The sequence below is a fragment of the Panthera tigris genome, chromosome B3 (genome assembly GCF_018350195.1).
Source record: "Panthera tigris isolate Pti1 chromosome B3, P.tigris_Pti1_mat1.1, whole genome shotgun sequence".
NCBI lineage: Eukaryota > Metazoa > Chordata > Mammalia > Carnivora > Felidae > Panthera > Panthera tigris.
The window spans coordinates 144476044-144492484 of record NC_056665.1 but is presented as its reverse complement, the minus strand read 5'-3'; the positions used below and the strand labels follow the sequence as shown (position 1 = coordinate 144492484).

General features: G+C 46.5%; 1 protein-coding gene across 12 annotated transcripts in view; it reads right to left on the bottom strand.

Annotated features, from left to right (window-relative positions):
* The window catches only part of KLC1 (kinesin light chain 1), a 65953-nt gene that overhangs the window by 20390 nt on the left and 29122 nt on the right, over positions 1-16441 (bottom strand). For all 12 annotated transcript variants that reach the window (XR_006219134.1, XM_042990680.1, XM_042990679.1 and 9 more), the window contains 10 exons: positions 15074-15304; positions 11394-11472; positions 10683-10908; positions 8245-8332; positions 7509-7610; positions 5329-5502; positions 5083-5182; positions 2507-2556; positions 2360-2427; positions 1008-1116 (listed from right to left, as the gene is read on the bottom strand). Coding sequence is in view for 11 of the 12 variants with exons in the window: in XM_042990680.1 (XP_042846614.1) it covers positions 1008-1116; positions 2360-2427; positions 2507-2556; positions 5083-5182; positions 5329-5502; positions 7509-7610; positions 8245-8332; positions 10683-10908; positions 11394-11472; positions 15074-15304 (1227 nt within the window). In the remaining variant the exon portion in view is untranslated. The remainder of the gene's footprint in view (positions 1-1007; positions 1117-2359; positions 2428-2506; positions 2557-5082; positions 5183-5328; positions 5503-7508; positions 7611-8244; positions 8333-10682; positions 10909-11393; positions 11473-15073; positions 15305-16441) is intronic.

Below are 16441 nucleotides of genomic sequence, written 5' to 3'. Positions count from 1 at the left end.
TAGGCTTCACACCCAGCACGGAGCCCAACGTGGGACTTCAACTCCAGATCCTGAGACCAATGCCTGGTTCGAGTTCAGGGACTTAACCCACTGAGCCACCCAGGCGTCCCTATAGTTACGACCTTTTAAATAATATAGTTTTGTTTGTACAAACTAAAATATTAAATATTTTCTAAGTCAAGCTTTTGATAAGTCATATTAAAAAAGACTCATTCGGGGCGTCTGGGTGGCTCAGGCGGTTGAGTGTCCGACTTCAGCTCAGGTCGTGATCTCACTGCTCATGAGTTCGAGCCCCGCGTCGGGCTCTGTGCTGACGGCTCAGAGCCTGGAGCCTGCTTCCGATTGTGTGTCTCCTTCTCTCTGCCCCTCTCTCACTCACTCACACTCTGTTTCTTCCTCTCAAAAATAAATAAATATTTAAAAAAAAAAAAAAAGACTCTTTCAACCCATTCAATTAAAGCTCCAAGCGGTGAGGGGCGCCTAGGGTGGCTCAGTTGGTTAAGCATCCGACTTCGGCTCAGGTCATAATCTCACAGTTCTTGGGTTCGAGCCCCACATCAGGCTCTGTGCTGACAGCATGGAGCCTGCTTGGTATTCTCTGTCCCCCTCTCTCTCGGCCCCTCCCCTCTCATGCGCGCGCGCGCTCTCTCAAAATAAATACATAAATAAACTTTAAAAAATATCTTGGGGCACCTGAGTGGCTCAGTCAGTTAAGTGTCTGACTTTGGCTCAGGTCATGATCTCACAGTTCTTGGGTTCAAGCCCCACATCAGGCTCTGTGCTGACAGCTTAGAGCCTGGAGCCTGCTTCGGATTCTGTTGTCTCCCTCTCTCTCTGCCCCTCCCCCCCCACACTGTTTCTTTCTCTCAAAAATAAATATTAAAAACACTCACGCTCTGTCTCTCTCATTCTTAAAAAATAAACATAAAAAAAAAAAAGTTTTTTTAATTACAAAACAAAAAAACACCTCTAACAGGCGAGTTAAAAATAGAAGGCATGTCACTGACCTGTTTACGGGACCTCATGGCTGCTTCTTCCAATGTTTCCGCAGCTTCAAATTTGCCTTGTCGTCTATAAAGTGCCCCGAGGTTTTTCAAAGTAGTTGTAACAGTCGGACTGTAGGAAAGCCCAGGATACACAGAGTATTAAATACAAGTTTCAGAACTGTCAACAACACATAATCTAAAGGACTAAAAGACACGTTCGTGAGAAACACTTAAGTTTCTACGGTATTTTCTTAAGCAGCAAAATTCTAAAATAGTTCTTCTATCCCAAGGATCCCCTGCCTACCAGTGCTGTGTGAGGCAGTGAGGCGACCCCGACCCTTACCGTAGACTCTCTGAGGGGCCAGGGCACGCTGCACTGAGCCCTGTGGCCGCTGGGACACGCCCGTGTGCTTTCCAGGCTGTGGCTGCCCCCAGGCCCTCTGGCAACAGAAACAGCTGTGCTGGGTGTGGCTAGTAGCCATCATGCCTCCCCTGGGGGCTGAGCTTATTCTGCGCTGGGCAGTAAAGAGGACATGGTATTCCTTAAATTTTTTTTTTTTTAACGTTTATTTATTTTTGAGACAGAGACAGAGCATGAACGGGGGAGGGGCAGAGAGAGAGGGAGACACAGAATCGGAAGCAGGCTCCAGGCTCTGAGCCATCAACCCAGAGCCCGACGCAGGGCTCGAACTCACGGACCGCGAGATCGTGACCTGAGCTGAAGTCGGACGCTTAACCGACTGAGCCACCCAGGCGCCCCAAGGACACGGTATTCCTAATGTTGCTGCTCACGGTCTCCCTCCTCTCCACATGAGGGAGACGGAATGAGCACACGGGAGCCAGAAAGAGTGCGACGTGTGTGAAGAAGAGTGTGTCTCTGCCCATAACCACAGTCTTACTAAGAAACTTGAAATAAACCTAGTTCCTTTTAGCATATGTAAGTACTTCAAGAGGCTTCTTTCTTATTAATAATAGGCGCTTAAGGTACAGAAACAAAGAAACAGGGCCTGAAGGGCTGCGTAGATTACGCATCCCATGCTTGATTTTGGCTCAGGTCACTGATCTCATGGTTCGTGAGTTCAAGCCACACATCAGGCTGACATCATGCTGACAGCATGGAGCCTGCTTTGGATTCTTTCTTTCTCTCTCTGCCCCCGTCCCAAGGCACATGCTCTAGCACTCTCTCCCCGTCTCTCTAAATAAATGAACATTTAAAACACAAAATTACAGGTTTTTGGACGGGAATTTGAAACAACAGGGGACTGTGCAGGCACACCATCTTACGGAACTTTACATGTTCGGTCATTTACAAGCTGCCCTTAAAGCACCAGCACCTTCCAAGTAATTGTATTTCTCTAGGTAAAAAGACATACCTATCAACTTTGCAGGCTTTGTACCAGCCGCCATATTCTCCAAAAGATGTCCCATCCTTTTGCTTTCCCTAAATTATAACAAATGAGTAATTATTTTTAAAGCAACGTATTCAATTCAGAAAATCTCTCAAAACGTCGTGTTCTTACTTTGCATTCTTCTCTTTCTTCAGCGTGCATCCAAATGGGTTTATTTTCATCTAGGGGAGAAAACATAACATACTATGAAATCGAAGCACGGGAGAGCCCACTGAGGGGAGGCTGTCAGGTTTCAGTGACCGTAGGAACTGCAGAATCAGACGTAACTGCAGAGGTTGGCGGCTGTCTACCGAACCTGACGAATGCTGAGGCTCCTACAACGAAACTTTAGTGCTAGAATCTTCACGTAACACTGGGGAGTATTCAGAATTTGACAAAGCTAGCACTAAACAAAAGTCCAAGAAAAAGGAATAAGGTGCTTGGAGAGAACCTGGCAAAAGATGCGAGATACTCCCTTACGGTCTTAACCTTCCGGAACCTATACCACGCCACTCCATCCAGCGCTTCTAGACAACCGGCGTGTCCACACCACACCACGGAGGGTAAGCAGTCTGAAAAGTGACACTTATGAGAATATTTTTATGACACGAAAAATGTTTAGGGTACCAGTCTGAAGAAAAATAAGCAGTATTTGTGATTATATGTAAAGCATGGTTTTAATCGTGTAAATCAATCGGCACAGAAAGAAGGAAAACACTTGAAATCATGGGTGACCTTCACCTTCCGTGTCTGCACGCAGGAACCTTTCAAGGACCAGTTTCAGGCTCCCGAGGAAGAAACCTATGCTCACACCAGGTCACCCGCTCACTAACCACCTAACCTGGGCGAAGTCACTTAGTCTACAGTGTCCTCACTCCTAAGATGGATTAAGGTTGGATCCAGTTCACAGGAATGTTCAGAAAATGAAACGAGATCACACACCGAGACGGCCTGACAGAACTATGATTGTTACCTGGCATGTCACAGGACACTAAAGCCTATTTTAAATACTGGTCTTGACAAAGTGAACAGTATGTGAGGCTGCACTGTGGGTGCAGGGTTAGCCGTATCTAACTGAACTATTCCGAACTATTCTGTTGCTGGAATAGCCAACTACACACCAGCTAATAGAGCACGACTCCCAGACAACACAACAGGTCGCACATGTCAGTATGTGCACCGTGAGCAAGGGCCCTGGGAGACTGGAGGTCACACATCGATGGCCACAGGACACACATATCTTGCCCAAAAAGAAATGCCTTCTGTCCTACGCTTTAACATGTGCATGGAAGGCAAATCCAAATACAGGAACACTGCCTTTTTAACTGGAACCCAATTAACTGTGGACTTTATACTACGGTTTTTAGCAAAATGAAGCTAGCAAGTCATAAGGAAACAAATATTCCCCAAGAACAGAATTTTGTAAGAGCAGCATTAAGGAAAGGACCTGAAATCACTACAAAGTCCAGACAGCCTCTGCAGTTAGGCGAGGATATGGAAGCCCCTGTGAACTGTACGACTCTGGGGAGGCACTTGCTGTCCCGTCCTGTGTCAACTGAAACACAATCCACGCTCAGAATGGTGAGCCTGGGGCATTCCTAGATTCTCAGAGAAAAAGAGATTTACCGCTCCACTTACTAACGGGAGGAAAATAATATTACTACACTTCAAAGATCTTTCAAGAGTGGTTTCCAGGAACTCTCTATAAAAGAAAATATTTACCGGGGTGCCTGGGTGGCTCAGTTAGTTCAGCATCCAACTTTGGCTCAGGTCACCATCTCATGGTTCATGAGTTCAAGCCCTGCATTGAGGTCTCTGCTGTCGGCACAGAGCCTGCTTCAGATCCTCTGATTCCCTCCCCCCCGCCCCTCCCCGACTTGTTCTCTAAATAAATAAAAAAACATAAAGAATAAAGGATAAAGAAAACACTTATTAACCAAAACCTCTTTCCCTATGCATTCTGAGGTTTCCTGCACACCAGTAACAACTGTCCTCATTCCAAATGCTTTATGTAACACCTGATGGTGGGGGGGGGGTCCCCTTATGTAACATACAAATACTGTTTTATTGAGCAATTTAAATCCTACAAAATATTTGTTCCAAAACTGTGTATTAAGTACCTATGATACTTTAAGGAATATGGAGACAGGCCTTGGCTCTTTAAGGCAGTCTAATAATCCAGTGGGCCTGGGATGGAGTTGACAACTTGCACTTCTGTCTGACAGGTCACAAGTGGTGCTGATGCTACTGATCCCTGCTGGCACTTTGAGAACCAGGATGACAGGACAATCCCAGAACTGTTGATGTCTCCAGAGAGACTTTCTGGAGTTAATGCTCTGAACTGTGCATGAAGCAAGGCTGGACTCTGGAGAGGGCAGTGAGGCAAGATGTGGGGTGGGTGGCCCGTCACCCCTCACTACAAGAGGCACGACACCCTGGGGTAACTGGAGTAACCGGTGACACCAGAGCAAGTACGCGGGTGTTCTCCAACGCTCACTGGCTGGTAGGTGAGCGAATGAGCCTAGGACTACTCACACTGTGCCATGTCCTCTCCTCTAAGCACTATCTGCAAAATCATTTCTAAAATTCAAATTACATTGTCTCTTGAAAATACTAGGATGATTTGGGTATTACCAAGTTCCAGCAGGAAATCGCTCTTAATGCATTCTACAACTGTATACGCTCAGAAGCAGTAGTGTAGTTCTTACCATCCACAGAACCGAACTCCCTTTCGTGTGCACGAGTGAGAATCTCTTTGTACAGTGTTTCTGCTTGCTTGAATTTTCCTTGCTTCAGATAGCAGGAGGCCTTAAAAGAAAATAAAGTACTCAGTAATCTTCACATATAAATGAAATATACACTCTTACCTACAGGCTAAATTACAAAACAAACTTCAAAAGTTCAAAGAAAAGCAATTCTGGCTCTATCTACAGAGTGTGCCTCTATCAACATACCAGGTTATTTTTCGTTTTGGCCACATTGGGGTCATCAGGCCCCAGTTTTGTTTGGTAGATCTCAAGGGCTCTTTGATAATAATATTCTACTTCTTCGTATTTGCCCTGATTCTGGCACAGTAAGGCCAAGTTATTCAACTGCTTAGCAACATCGGGGTGATCCTTTCCCAAAACCTGGAACAAAATAGAGTGTATTAGAAACACCGATTTGTTTCACTCCCATCCAATCCATTCTCCACCTACGAGAAAGATCCTTCTAAACAGAAACGGGACTGTGCCTAACCTCCAGGCTTAATGCCATCCCTCCCCGTGCCCTGTAATAATAAAAATAACTTCACCAGAACTCTTATTCTTGGGGGTGAGAAGGAACCGTACATGCTTTAAACTTCAATTCTTAGAATAAGCCCACACAGTAGCTGGCAGTGGTGGATCATGCACAGTCTAAAGATGAGGACACTGTTCTATAAAGGCTGTGCTGGCATAAGTGCCAAGGTGTGGAAGGGCCCTTTCTGACTCCAGCTGTTGCACAAGACTCATCCCGATGTGTACAGCCTTCAAAGGGAATTTCCAACTCTTCCACTCGCACTAAGCCTCTGCAGTCGCCCCAAACCACTTCCCCTCACATGGCAAAGTCCCCCTCCAGGGCTCTCCGAACTCTCATCCCAGATGTCTGACGTCCTTCTCTCAGTCCCCCCAACCACACCACCCACTGACTAATCAACCCTCAGGTCTCTGCAGAACCCTCATAGGGCACACTTCCCTACATCTGACTGAAGGGAGCCCCGCCCTCACCCTGGTAACTCACAAGCATCCTGGTTTCTTCCTTTGCAAGAATCACTAACCAAAACTATCTCATTTATGTATGTAGTCCACTGCCCATTATAACCAGGAGTGCCAATGTTACATCTCCTTCACCAGTGTAAATGTCCGCATCCACAGAGGTATGGACACACAGATGAATAAATACTAAACCATTTCTTCAGTACCTTGGGCAAGGGATTCATTCTCTCAACTTGGTGCCTCCCCAAGAAGGCATGCTGCCCCTCCCTCCCTCTCTGCACTCCCTTGCTCTCCCTGCCTGTGAACCCTGTTTAAGACTCAGTACAAACACTGACCACTTATGGGAAGCCATCCCCGGTGCACCCCGGTCCCCTCCTGGGACTTTGGGGGGCCCATGCTCTCTGCACACTCCTGGAATTCTATCCTGGAAGCCAACTACATCCTGTGCCCCCTGGGAAGGAGCATTCTCTCTGATTTGTAATTCACCAGCTCTAACCAAGCAGGGGCCCCCAAGAACTCAACACGCATTGCTAAATGAGTAAATGAAAGCCACTATGTACAAATGAATCTGGTAGATCACCGTATAGAGTTCATAATCCTTAATTTGATACTTATGGGTTCTCCTTGACTTTAACCCTAGTCTACTCAAAATCTGACCATTTTATTTCATAAATATCATGTAGACGGCAGCAGAAAAGAAGTTCTCCTGCATAATTTGATGATGAGCCCTTTTTTACTTCCTCTTGTCATATGGCTGAAAGTTAAGTGACCTTGCAGTATCGCGGGTAAATAATCACAAAAAATACCAAGTTAAAGTACTACCCTTGGTCATTCATGGAATGGACCGGACACCTGAGCCTCCCTACTGCTGGAATTGACAAGCTACATTTTTTCCAATACCTAATTACCATAAACTGTAGCTCCTGGCGTAATTAACATCCATGACACTGACGTCATCTACAGTTCTGAGTTACACTTTAGTTCTCAAAATAACTTCATTTTTTAAGCTTTACAAGCGTATTTGGTGACTTTATTTTTAAATTTCAATGTGTTTCTTCTCAACAGGTACATGCCCCATTGTGAAATGGTGTGCCCTCAGGCCTCCCACGGCCAGTGCTCAGAAGTTCCTCCTTCTGCAGGCATTCCCAGGCCACATCAGGCAGGGCGGGCAGACACAGACACCCCCACCCCTCTTAAACACCGGTGTGAATGCTGTGAATGGGCCAATCGGCTGTGTTTTGCAGGCTGTCCACCTCATACCTTATCCAATGAGTTATTTTCAGGAAATGGTCAGTCACCGCATACCACAGGGGTCATCTCTCAAAACTTAAAACCTGAAATACTTAGAAGACACAAAACACCACATCTCAAGACAATAAGCACCACTCCTCTGGCCGCACCTTTTCTCTGATCTCCAGGGCTCTTTTACACAGCGGCTCGGCCTCTTTGTACTTCCCTCTCTTGCCGTACAGCACTGCGAGGTTATTCAGAGTGGCCGCCACCTACCAACACAAAAGGAACGTCAAGGAGCGGTACAGGACTGACGGACAGGACTCAGAGCTCACACATCCGTCGGTGCTCAGTGTGCACAGTGAAGTGCTCTTCAGTGAAGGAAGAAATAGGACTTCGGTTAAAAGCAAAAGAGCAATTCATTATATACAGATTCTACGAAGTAAAGTGCAGGATACAAAAATTCAACAATCAACATCAGCGACATGATCTTGATTTTTTTTTTTTAATTTCACTGGAAGCCACAAAGCCAACCCAACCAACGCAAACACAGATCTGTTTGCAAATCTGACCAGATTTTAAGAAGAAGATAACATAAATTCTTCAGAAAAAAAAATTACAGAAGTACATGCAATTTGATTTAAGACAAAAAAAAAAAAATACAGTACGTGATCCATTTGAGATGGTGATGATGAACGAGTGTGCACCAGCACATGCTAAATATCAGAGTCCCCAGGACTGAAGTTTGTCACTGCTATCAAATAAGTCAAGACACCTACCTGTGCCATCTAGTGAAAAGGCAGCTCTTAAACCTTCCCTGTTGAGTTTAATATTAAAATGAGTTGGGTAAAAAAAAAAATAGGGAAAATAAAATGTAAAAAGAATGAAAGAACCAGATATACAAACCGCGGGATGATCTTTGCCCAAAGTTTTTTCACGGATGGCCAAGGCATCGTTCAGTAGATTTGCGGCATCTTTGTATTTATTCTGGTCTCTAAATTGAAAGACATACAGTAAGTGTTTTGGATATAGCTTACTCCATCTTTTTAAAATGTAATTTTGAAACTACAGAAATAAAAGCTTCAACTATTTAAAAAATAAATCAACAATTAAAACTAATAAAAACACCTCTAGTGTACAAGAAAAAGCTTCCCCCAATAAATGTGAACTGGAATCCAGGCCTGATTAGTTTCTGAAGCTTGCCCTCCCCTCTAGATCACCAGGACAATGCCGCTCCCACAAGGCGAGCTGCCCCACACAGAACAAGTGAGCTTGCTCTATCTATCTAACAGATAGAACTGATGCCAGCATCTGAGCCCAGGCTCTGCCAGTTACCGGCTACAAGGCTTTGGGACACGAAGAAGCCTCCCACAGTCCCAATCAGCCCATCTAGAAAGGAAGTGTATGACCTAACTCACAGAGTTGCTTTGGAAAGTAATGATATGCTATGTGTATAATGAAAAAGCTAGTTAAAAATAAATATGGCACATTATAGTGTCTTAATCTGGTATGCAACTTGCCACCATTTGCTTGTAGTAAGAGGAATGAGGATATTTTTTTGACTGTGGTAAGACAGAAACACCATCAGACCAGACCCAGCCTCTGCCCACCTTGGTTTATGTACTGACAATGTGATACAAAAGCTAGCACACATGTTTCTTAACTGAGTATGAGCTGCCCAGCAAGGCTTCGCCCTACAGAATCCAGTCTGTCCTACAAAACATGGGAAGGGTTCAGAAGGCCTATGGAACCGCTGAAGCACACTAATTCTGGCCAAGTGTTTTGAGATTTTTTCCTCCAATTATCCTACTACACATTATGAACTGGCTCAAACTTCTTGTGAAAATCAGCAAGTATGACAGTTTTAAAACCTGCTAGAAACTTGTAATTAGTAACAACAACAACTAAACGAGACAAGGTATACTGAGCACCCTTCTAAACTGTGCCATAACATGTCAGGGACTATAAACCAATTGGCCAAAGTGAAGTCACACGAAGAGCAACCACACTGGTTCTCAGGCGTGGCCCCAAACCAAGGACAAGCAGCCTCAGCTCGAACACATGAGAAACCCAGCCAGCACTCTTTGAACCAGCACACCAGGAAAGAAAACCAGGAAGAAAACCGAGACTCAGAAAAGTTAAAGGCTCCGGACAACATCTTCGGTCTTGGGGCCATTTAGCAGAGATACAAACAGAGTTGTCCTGGCTTTAAATTCAGTGTTCTGGGAGCGCCTGGGTGGCTCAGTCGGTTAAGCGTCCGACTTCAGCTCAGGTCATGATCTCATGGTCCGTGAGTTCGAGCCCCGCGTCGGGCTCTGTGCTGACAGCTCAGAGCCTGGAGCCTGCTTCGGATTCTGTGTCTCCCCTTCTCTCTGCCCCTCCCACGCTCATGCTCTGTCTGTCTCTGTTTCTCAATAATAAACACTAAAAAAAATTTTTTTAATAAAAAAGTAAATTCAGTATTCTGGCTTCTCCTTGAGGACAGGAATTACATATTCCTCTTTAGGGCCTCACAGGAACCAGCCTAAAATCCTACCTATACTTGTGTGTATCAAACACGTTGAATGGGGACAATGAAGAAACACAAACCCTTTATTTGCAACCCACAAAACTGGAAGGGCCACAGCAAACCACTCCTACTGTGTGAGCAGTAACTTCCCCCTCCTCAGGTCCCCACTCACCCGTCTCTGATCTAGTTCAGGCTAGGTCAGCTAAGAGACACGCACAAAGGGCTCCAATATGTCATTCCCTGGGCCATAAGGGCTAATTCCTCAATTCCCTTCAAAGTGTTCGCCAGGGGCTCCTAAGGGAGGAAGCGTGCTGGAGTGACGGGAGAGACAGGGACACAGACACAGGCTGGTCCCCACCTTTATGGGACACGACTCTGGGAGAAGAGAGAACAAAGCGCAGACAGCCCCGATGCCGAGCACAGTGCACAGGCGCCAGAAGAAAGGCAGCGGTTAAGGGCTCTGGCGACACAACAGGGGCAAAGGGAGAGTGGGATCCGAGACTCAGAAAAGAGAGAGAGCTGACAGACAGGTGGGAAGGCTGTTCTGGAGAAAAGAAACCTGGTACAGAGCCTGCTGGAAAAAATCAAGAGTTGACTTTGGCCAGAGTGAAGGGTGCATGTGGGCTATTCTAGAAAGGCTGACCTAGGTCGTTTTGGGCAGCATCTGTTCCACAGGGTGACAGCCTCGCCACAGAGCTCGCTGAGTATTTTGAATTTAACCCCCTGGCTGTCTGAGGAGAAGTGAACAATAAAGCTGGTGAAGCAGCTTACGGGCAAGTTCATTAAAAACACGGCCTCCGGGAAAAGACCAGAGGAGAAAATGAGAACTACTAGCCTGTACACCAAGGCCAGGATATTCAGCATGGTAGCCACGTCTGGGTGGTCGTGGCCGGAAGTCTTCTCCAGGTCCTCCAGGGCCTGCTTGCAGAGCGGCACGGCCACCTCGTAGCGCCCCTGGGAGGCGTACTGGATGACCAGGTTGTGCAGAGTGCGCAGGCGCGCCGGGATCTCGTAGCCGCCCTGCTGCGCCGCGGCCGCCGCACTGCTGTGCTGCTGCTGGACTGCACAGACAGAGTTTCACTTGAGAGGACGACACCACTGAATTACACCTTTCTTCTCTAGCTTTGGTCCAGGGTGGCGCTCGGGCCCCACGCTACGGACGCCCACGCAGCACTCCCCAGGCAGGCTGCGTAACATCAGTAACTTGTCAGGGGTGGTGTGATGCCCCCAACAGAGCAGGCAGACTGCCCTCGGCACCAAACTAATTCTGCCTTTCCAACCCCGTAAGAGTCCACACTTCACGTCTGAACCGTCTATGCACAACCCTATCTCGCAGGGGCTGGTCTAACGTACTACTGTATCCCGCCAAGAAACTCTCTGAAGTTCTTTTGGGAAACATAACGCCATCCAAGTGCACAGAGGGCCGCTCCCGTGAGGCAGGCCACCGGCGCGAAGATGCCCACTGATTGTGGCAATGACATCACAACAGGACAAACCACCTTCCGTTTCTAGGCTGCCACTTAACCACTCCCCTTCGCCAACTTACTTCCTTGGCCGGGTTCGTCGTCATCATTTGGGAAAAGGTCATCCAGAGGTTCTTTGGTGGAATCAGTGTCTTTGTCCTCCTATAAAATCAACCCAGGACAACTTTAGTCTTACGAGTGCTATAAATCCTGTACTGGAAATCATTAGTGTAAATTTCATTTTAACAAAAAATCTTAGAAAAGATCATCTGTTTTAAAATCAAATATAGTGCATTCTTGGAAAACCTAGAAAAGATGGTGGATAATAAATCAGAAGACTAAACACAACAGAGGGCTGTGTTAAGTTGCAAAAACATTTTATATTTGTTCTATAAAATGTACTGTCATCATGGAGATTTCACATGTATAACCTTATAAAGTTATGTTTTAGACACTAGACATTTCTGAGAATAAATACGATTCAACAAAAAATAAACAAAATAAAATACAGGATTATCCACAATTTGGCTTATCCATCAATTTAGCAAAGAGTAATAAAAAGCACGCAGGACTAGAACTCAAACATTAAAGGAAGGTGGGCAGGGGGTGAGGGGGGCAAAAGGCTGCCTTAGATTCTTCACTGCATTCTGAAGCAATTCAAATAGAGAAGGGGAAACTCTTACTTGAAATAAATTTTACTTGAAAACCAAGTACGTAAAAACAGACCAAAACAGCCCATCTCTGAATGCCACAGACCTGGAGGCTAGATCTCTCCTCCCTGCTCACTGCCTCCACCACAAGATCCCTAAGAGCAGTTTGAAACCTGCCAGCTTTGAGTCTGTGACTCAAGTGTCCCCACAGATTAGCGCAGGGGTCAAAACCAGGGCTACACAATGGACAGAACAGACGACAGCTCGACCAAGTGAGAAATCAGCATCACCCCGGGGGCAGGTCACATCACTCGCATCTGGACGGGTTAATCTAAGAAGTACACAGAAGTCACCTAGATAAGATTCCTGTCTGGGACGCGTCGTCTAAATACACTCACAGAGAAACATCACACAAACCCACACTGCGGAACAATCTATGAAGCAACTGGCCTATACTCTTCAAAGATATCTATGTTATGAAAAGCGAAGAAAGGTGGGTTTTTTTGCTTCTTTTGAAAAGGACCTGTTACAGGGGCATCTGGGCGACTCAGTCGGTTGAGCGTCCAGCTCTAGATTTTGGCTCAGGTCAGGATCCCAGAATTCATGGGATTGAGCTCCACGTCAGGCTCCGCACTGACAGCAAGGAGCCTGCTTGGGGATTCTCTCTCTCTGCCCCTTCCCCGCTCACGCACCACTCTGTCTCTCTCTCTCAAGATAAATAAACATTAAAAAAAAAAAAAAGACCAGTTTCAGATGAATGACGACTAAGTGAACCAGACGCTGCCATGGTGAAACAGCGCTACGAAGGGCTCTGCCAAGACAATCGGGACAAAGTGAAGAGCAGGTGACGACTGTGCCTGTGTCAAACTGCCTGACTTGACCTGGCCCTGGATTCCACAGGAGTCTGTCCTCATGCCAGGGGGATAGGCCCAGCAGCAGGGGAATGTGGCATGAGGTATGCCACTTATTCGAACACAGTTCACAAGAAACGGTCGTTTGTGTAGATGCTGAGAGGCAGAGTTAGCTCACTGTTAGCTCACTTCTCCAAGCTGGATATTTTTTCAAAATAAAAAGTTTTCGGGGCGCCTGGGTGGCTCAGTCGGTTGAGCTGCCGGCTTCGGCTCAGGTCATGATCTCACGGTCCGTGAGTTCGAGCCCCGCGTCGGGCTCGGTGCTGACAGCTTAGAGCCTGGAGCCTGTTTCAGATTCTGTGTCTCCCTCTCTCTGACCCTCCCCTGTTCATACTGTGTCTCTCTCTGTCTCAAAAATAAATAAACGTTAAAAAAAATTAAAAAAAAAAAAGTTAAAAAAAAAAAAAAAAAGTTTTCAAAGTCTCTATGAAAGCTTCCAAAACTATCCAGTATTCTAGGTGAATCGCTGGCTGGCTTCAGCATCTCCATTTATTCTCATTCCAACAGCAGCGTATAGCAGTGCTGCTTTTACAGCAAAACGTTCAGTTACTCCACAAGGGCGCAATACGGCAAACCTAACAAAACAGGGTGCTGTGGACTGATGTGCCCCCGCCCCCACCCAAATCCTCTACTAAAGCCCTAACCTTCAACATGATGGCGCGTGGAGAAGGGGCCTTTCAGAGGCAACGTGGGTTAGATGAAGTCATGAGGATGGGGACGTCATGACAGGACTGGCGTCCTTCCTTACACGAAGAGGAAAAAGGAAAAGACACTAGACTGCTCTCTCGCTCTCTTCCTCTACCCACGCACGAAGGGAGGCCATGCGAGGACACAGCCAGGAAAAAGGCCCTCGCCAAGCACCCGACTGCTGACACCCTGATCTCGGAAGCAGGAGAAATAAGTCACGTGGCCTATGGTATTCCATCACAGTGGCCAGAGTGGATGAAGACACGCACCGTGGTGACGGGAGATGTGACATTAGGGGAAACTGAGTAAAGGATATATGGGAATTCTCTTCACTATCTTTTCAACTTTTCTGTGAATCTAAAATTACTACAGGGTGGCTGGGTGGCTCAGTCGGTTAGGCATCTGATTTCAGCTCAGGTCGTGATCTTACAGTTTGTGGGTTCGAGCCCCACGTTGGACTCTGCACTGACAGCTTGGAGCCTGGCATCTGCTTTGTTTTTCTATCTCTCTTTCCCTCCCTGCTTGTGCACGTGCACTCTGTCTCAAAATAAACATTTAAAAAATAATAATAAAAAATAATAATGAAATTAGTCCAAAATTTCTTTTAAAGTTGTTAACTGAACAGATATAAATGGTGGATGGAAAATAATCAAGACTGAGATGAACCACCAAAGAGAATCAACAAAAAAGGAGAAAAGCAAAATCCCTGGTGAACCCTAACATTCCAAGCATAATTAGGCAAGAAGGAAACATGAGTGAAGGAGCAGGAGACCCAGATGGTGTCCTGGGAGCAGGGGGAAGAGAGTCTCAAAGAGAAAGTCAAGACCCACAGCACTACAGGCCACAGACTTAGTTACAGATTACAAGGTTAGATGACAAATGACTGCTTGGGACGCACGCTGACCTGAGAGAGCTCCAGCAGTGCGCTGGGTGTGGAAGCCAGACTCCATGGGTTAAAACGTTCAAGAGATCTCCAGCCGGGACAAACCTTGTCAAGTGCCTCTGTGCATCGTGCCTCACATTTACAAAGTATTTTTACGTTTCTGACCACTGTTCTAAAACACACATATGAGGGGCGCCCAGGGGGCTCACGCGGTTGAGTGTCCAACTCTTGATTTCGGCTCAGGTCATGATCTCATAGTTCCTGAGATCAAGCCCCACGTCGGGCTCTGCACTGACAGTCTGGATCCTGCTTGGGACAGATTCACTCGTTCATTCATTCTCTCTTTCTCTCTCTGTCTCTGTCCCTCCCTCGCTCACGCGCATGTGCTCTCTCTCTCTCTCGCTCTCAAAAACAAACTTAAAAAAAGAACTTGCAAACACATATATGAAAAGCACATGGCAAGGAGAACCTCCATGACTTGCCCAGGGACTAAGTCCCAAAAGTTAGAATCTTTGGTCTTCCTACATGCAACCACTAAAGCGGGGGCGGAAAACACTGACGGCTTTACCAAAAGAACCTACTAACTACAGCAGGGTTAACTGTCAATACTGCATTCCTTCTGAACCACTTACGGATGGAGAGGTGTCATCATCGTATTTTTTTAACTGATTCATGAATTCCAGATGCTTCTTTTCTTCCTCCAGTTGAGCCACAGACTGCTCACTCTTCTGTAATTTCTGCTGCGTGTTGGCCAATTCATCCCGCAGCCACTGATTCTCCTGGCACAGGCGACGAACCTGTGCCCGCAGCTTCTGTTTCTCCGACTCGACAGCATTCAGGTGATTGGACAAAGCCATCATAACCTGGACAGACAGAAGCGCTGACAGCACTGCAGGGTCCAGCCCACACGTCCCCCTCCCGCCCACGCGCACACTGTGCCTGCTCTCCTCACGCGGGCAGGGATGTGCTGTGACACGGACAAGTACCACTGCTGCTCACTTCCCTTCCCACCCTCGGTCTCACGTACACAGGGGCGTGCGCTCAGAACACGTACAGGAACCCCACGCTGCTCTGCCGCTTGACAGCATCTCAAATAGACTAGCAATGGACACACGGCTAACTCTTCTGACAAAACTGTTACTTTTCTAAGTGTCTCCAACATAATTTCTCAGAGACCCTTTTCCACATCTGAGAGTGTGTGCCCAAGCAGGCCTATGTGTACGGGGGTCACTCAGGGAGGGGCTGGTGACGGAGCCTGAGAAGGGCGGGCAGACAAATCTTTGATGTTCCAAGGTAAGGGAAGAAATCTTTGTAGCTCGCCAGGCTGTCAGAATGTACTTTGCATTCATAAGCTTAAGTCCAGGCTGTAAAATCTGGCGACGGCCCCAGGGCTCTGCCTGTGGTACACTGATTAGTTTCAGGGACAGACCTGCCTGAGGCATTAGCAAGCTCCTAGAAGTGTACGCGCAGAGTGAGCTGGGAAAAGTCGGCCCCAGTCCGTTCTGTCTTTAGACCATGCAACTGCCTTTCCCTCTACCATCCTCCTAGTTTCAAACCTGAACTCCAGAAAGTAAGGCTTTTTTCTCCTTTGTTCTTAACCCTAGTACTTGCCAAACTAAAAAGGAAGTCCATATTCCTATCACTTTTCAACAGAATTTGCCTTATAACAGATTCACAATAAGCAAACACAGTTAAAGTTCCACAATTAGTCTTTCACACAGTGGGAATGAAAAACTCTAGAATGAGGGTATGGATAGTCACTGTGGAATAGAACAGTGTCCTCTTCATGGACGTGGGACTTAGTAACCTAGCAGGCCCCACTTCTTTCTTCATTCACCGCACAAGAGGAGAGCCAAGAAAAAAAGAGGCCAAATTTCAGTTATGTAATTTTACCTGAAATGTGCTGGCAGAGCCAACAGTTATCAGGGGAACAGTTACCACCTAGCTGTTTCTAATTTTTCACCTGTATGTCCAGCATGATAAAAACAAAGGTATACTCA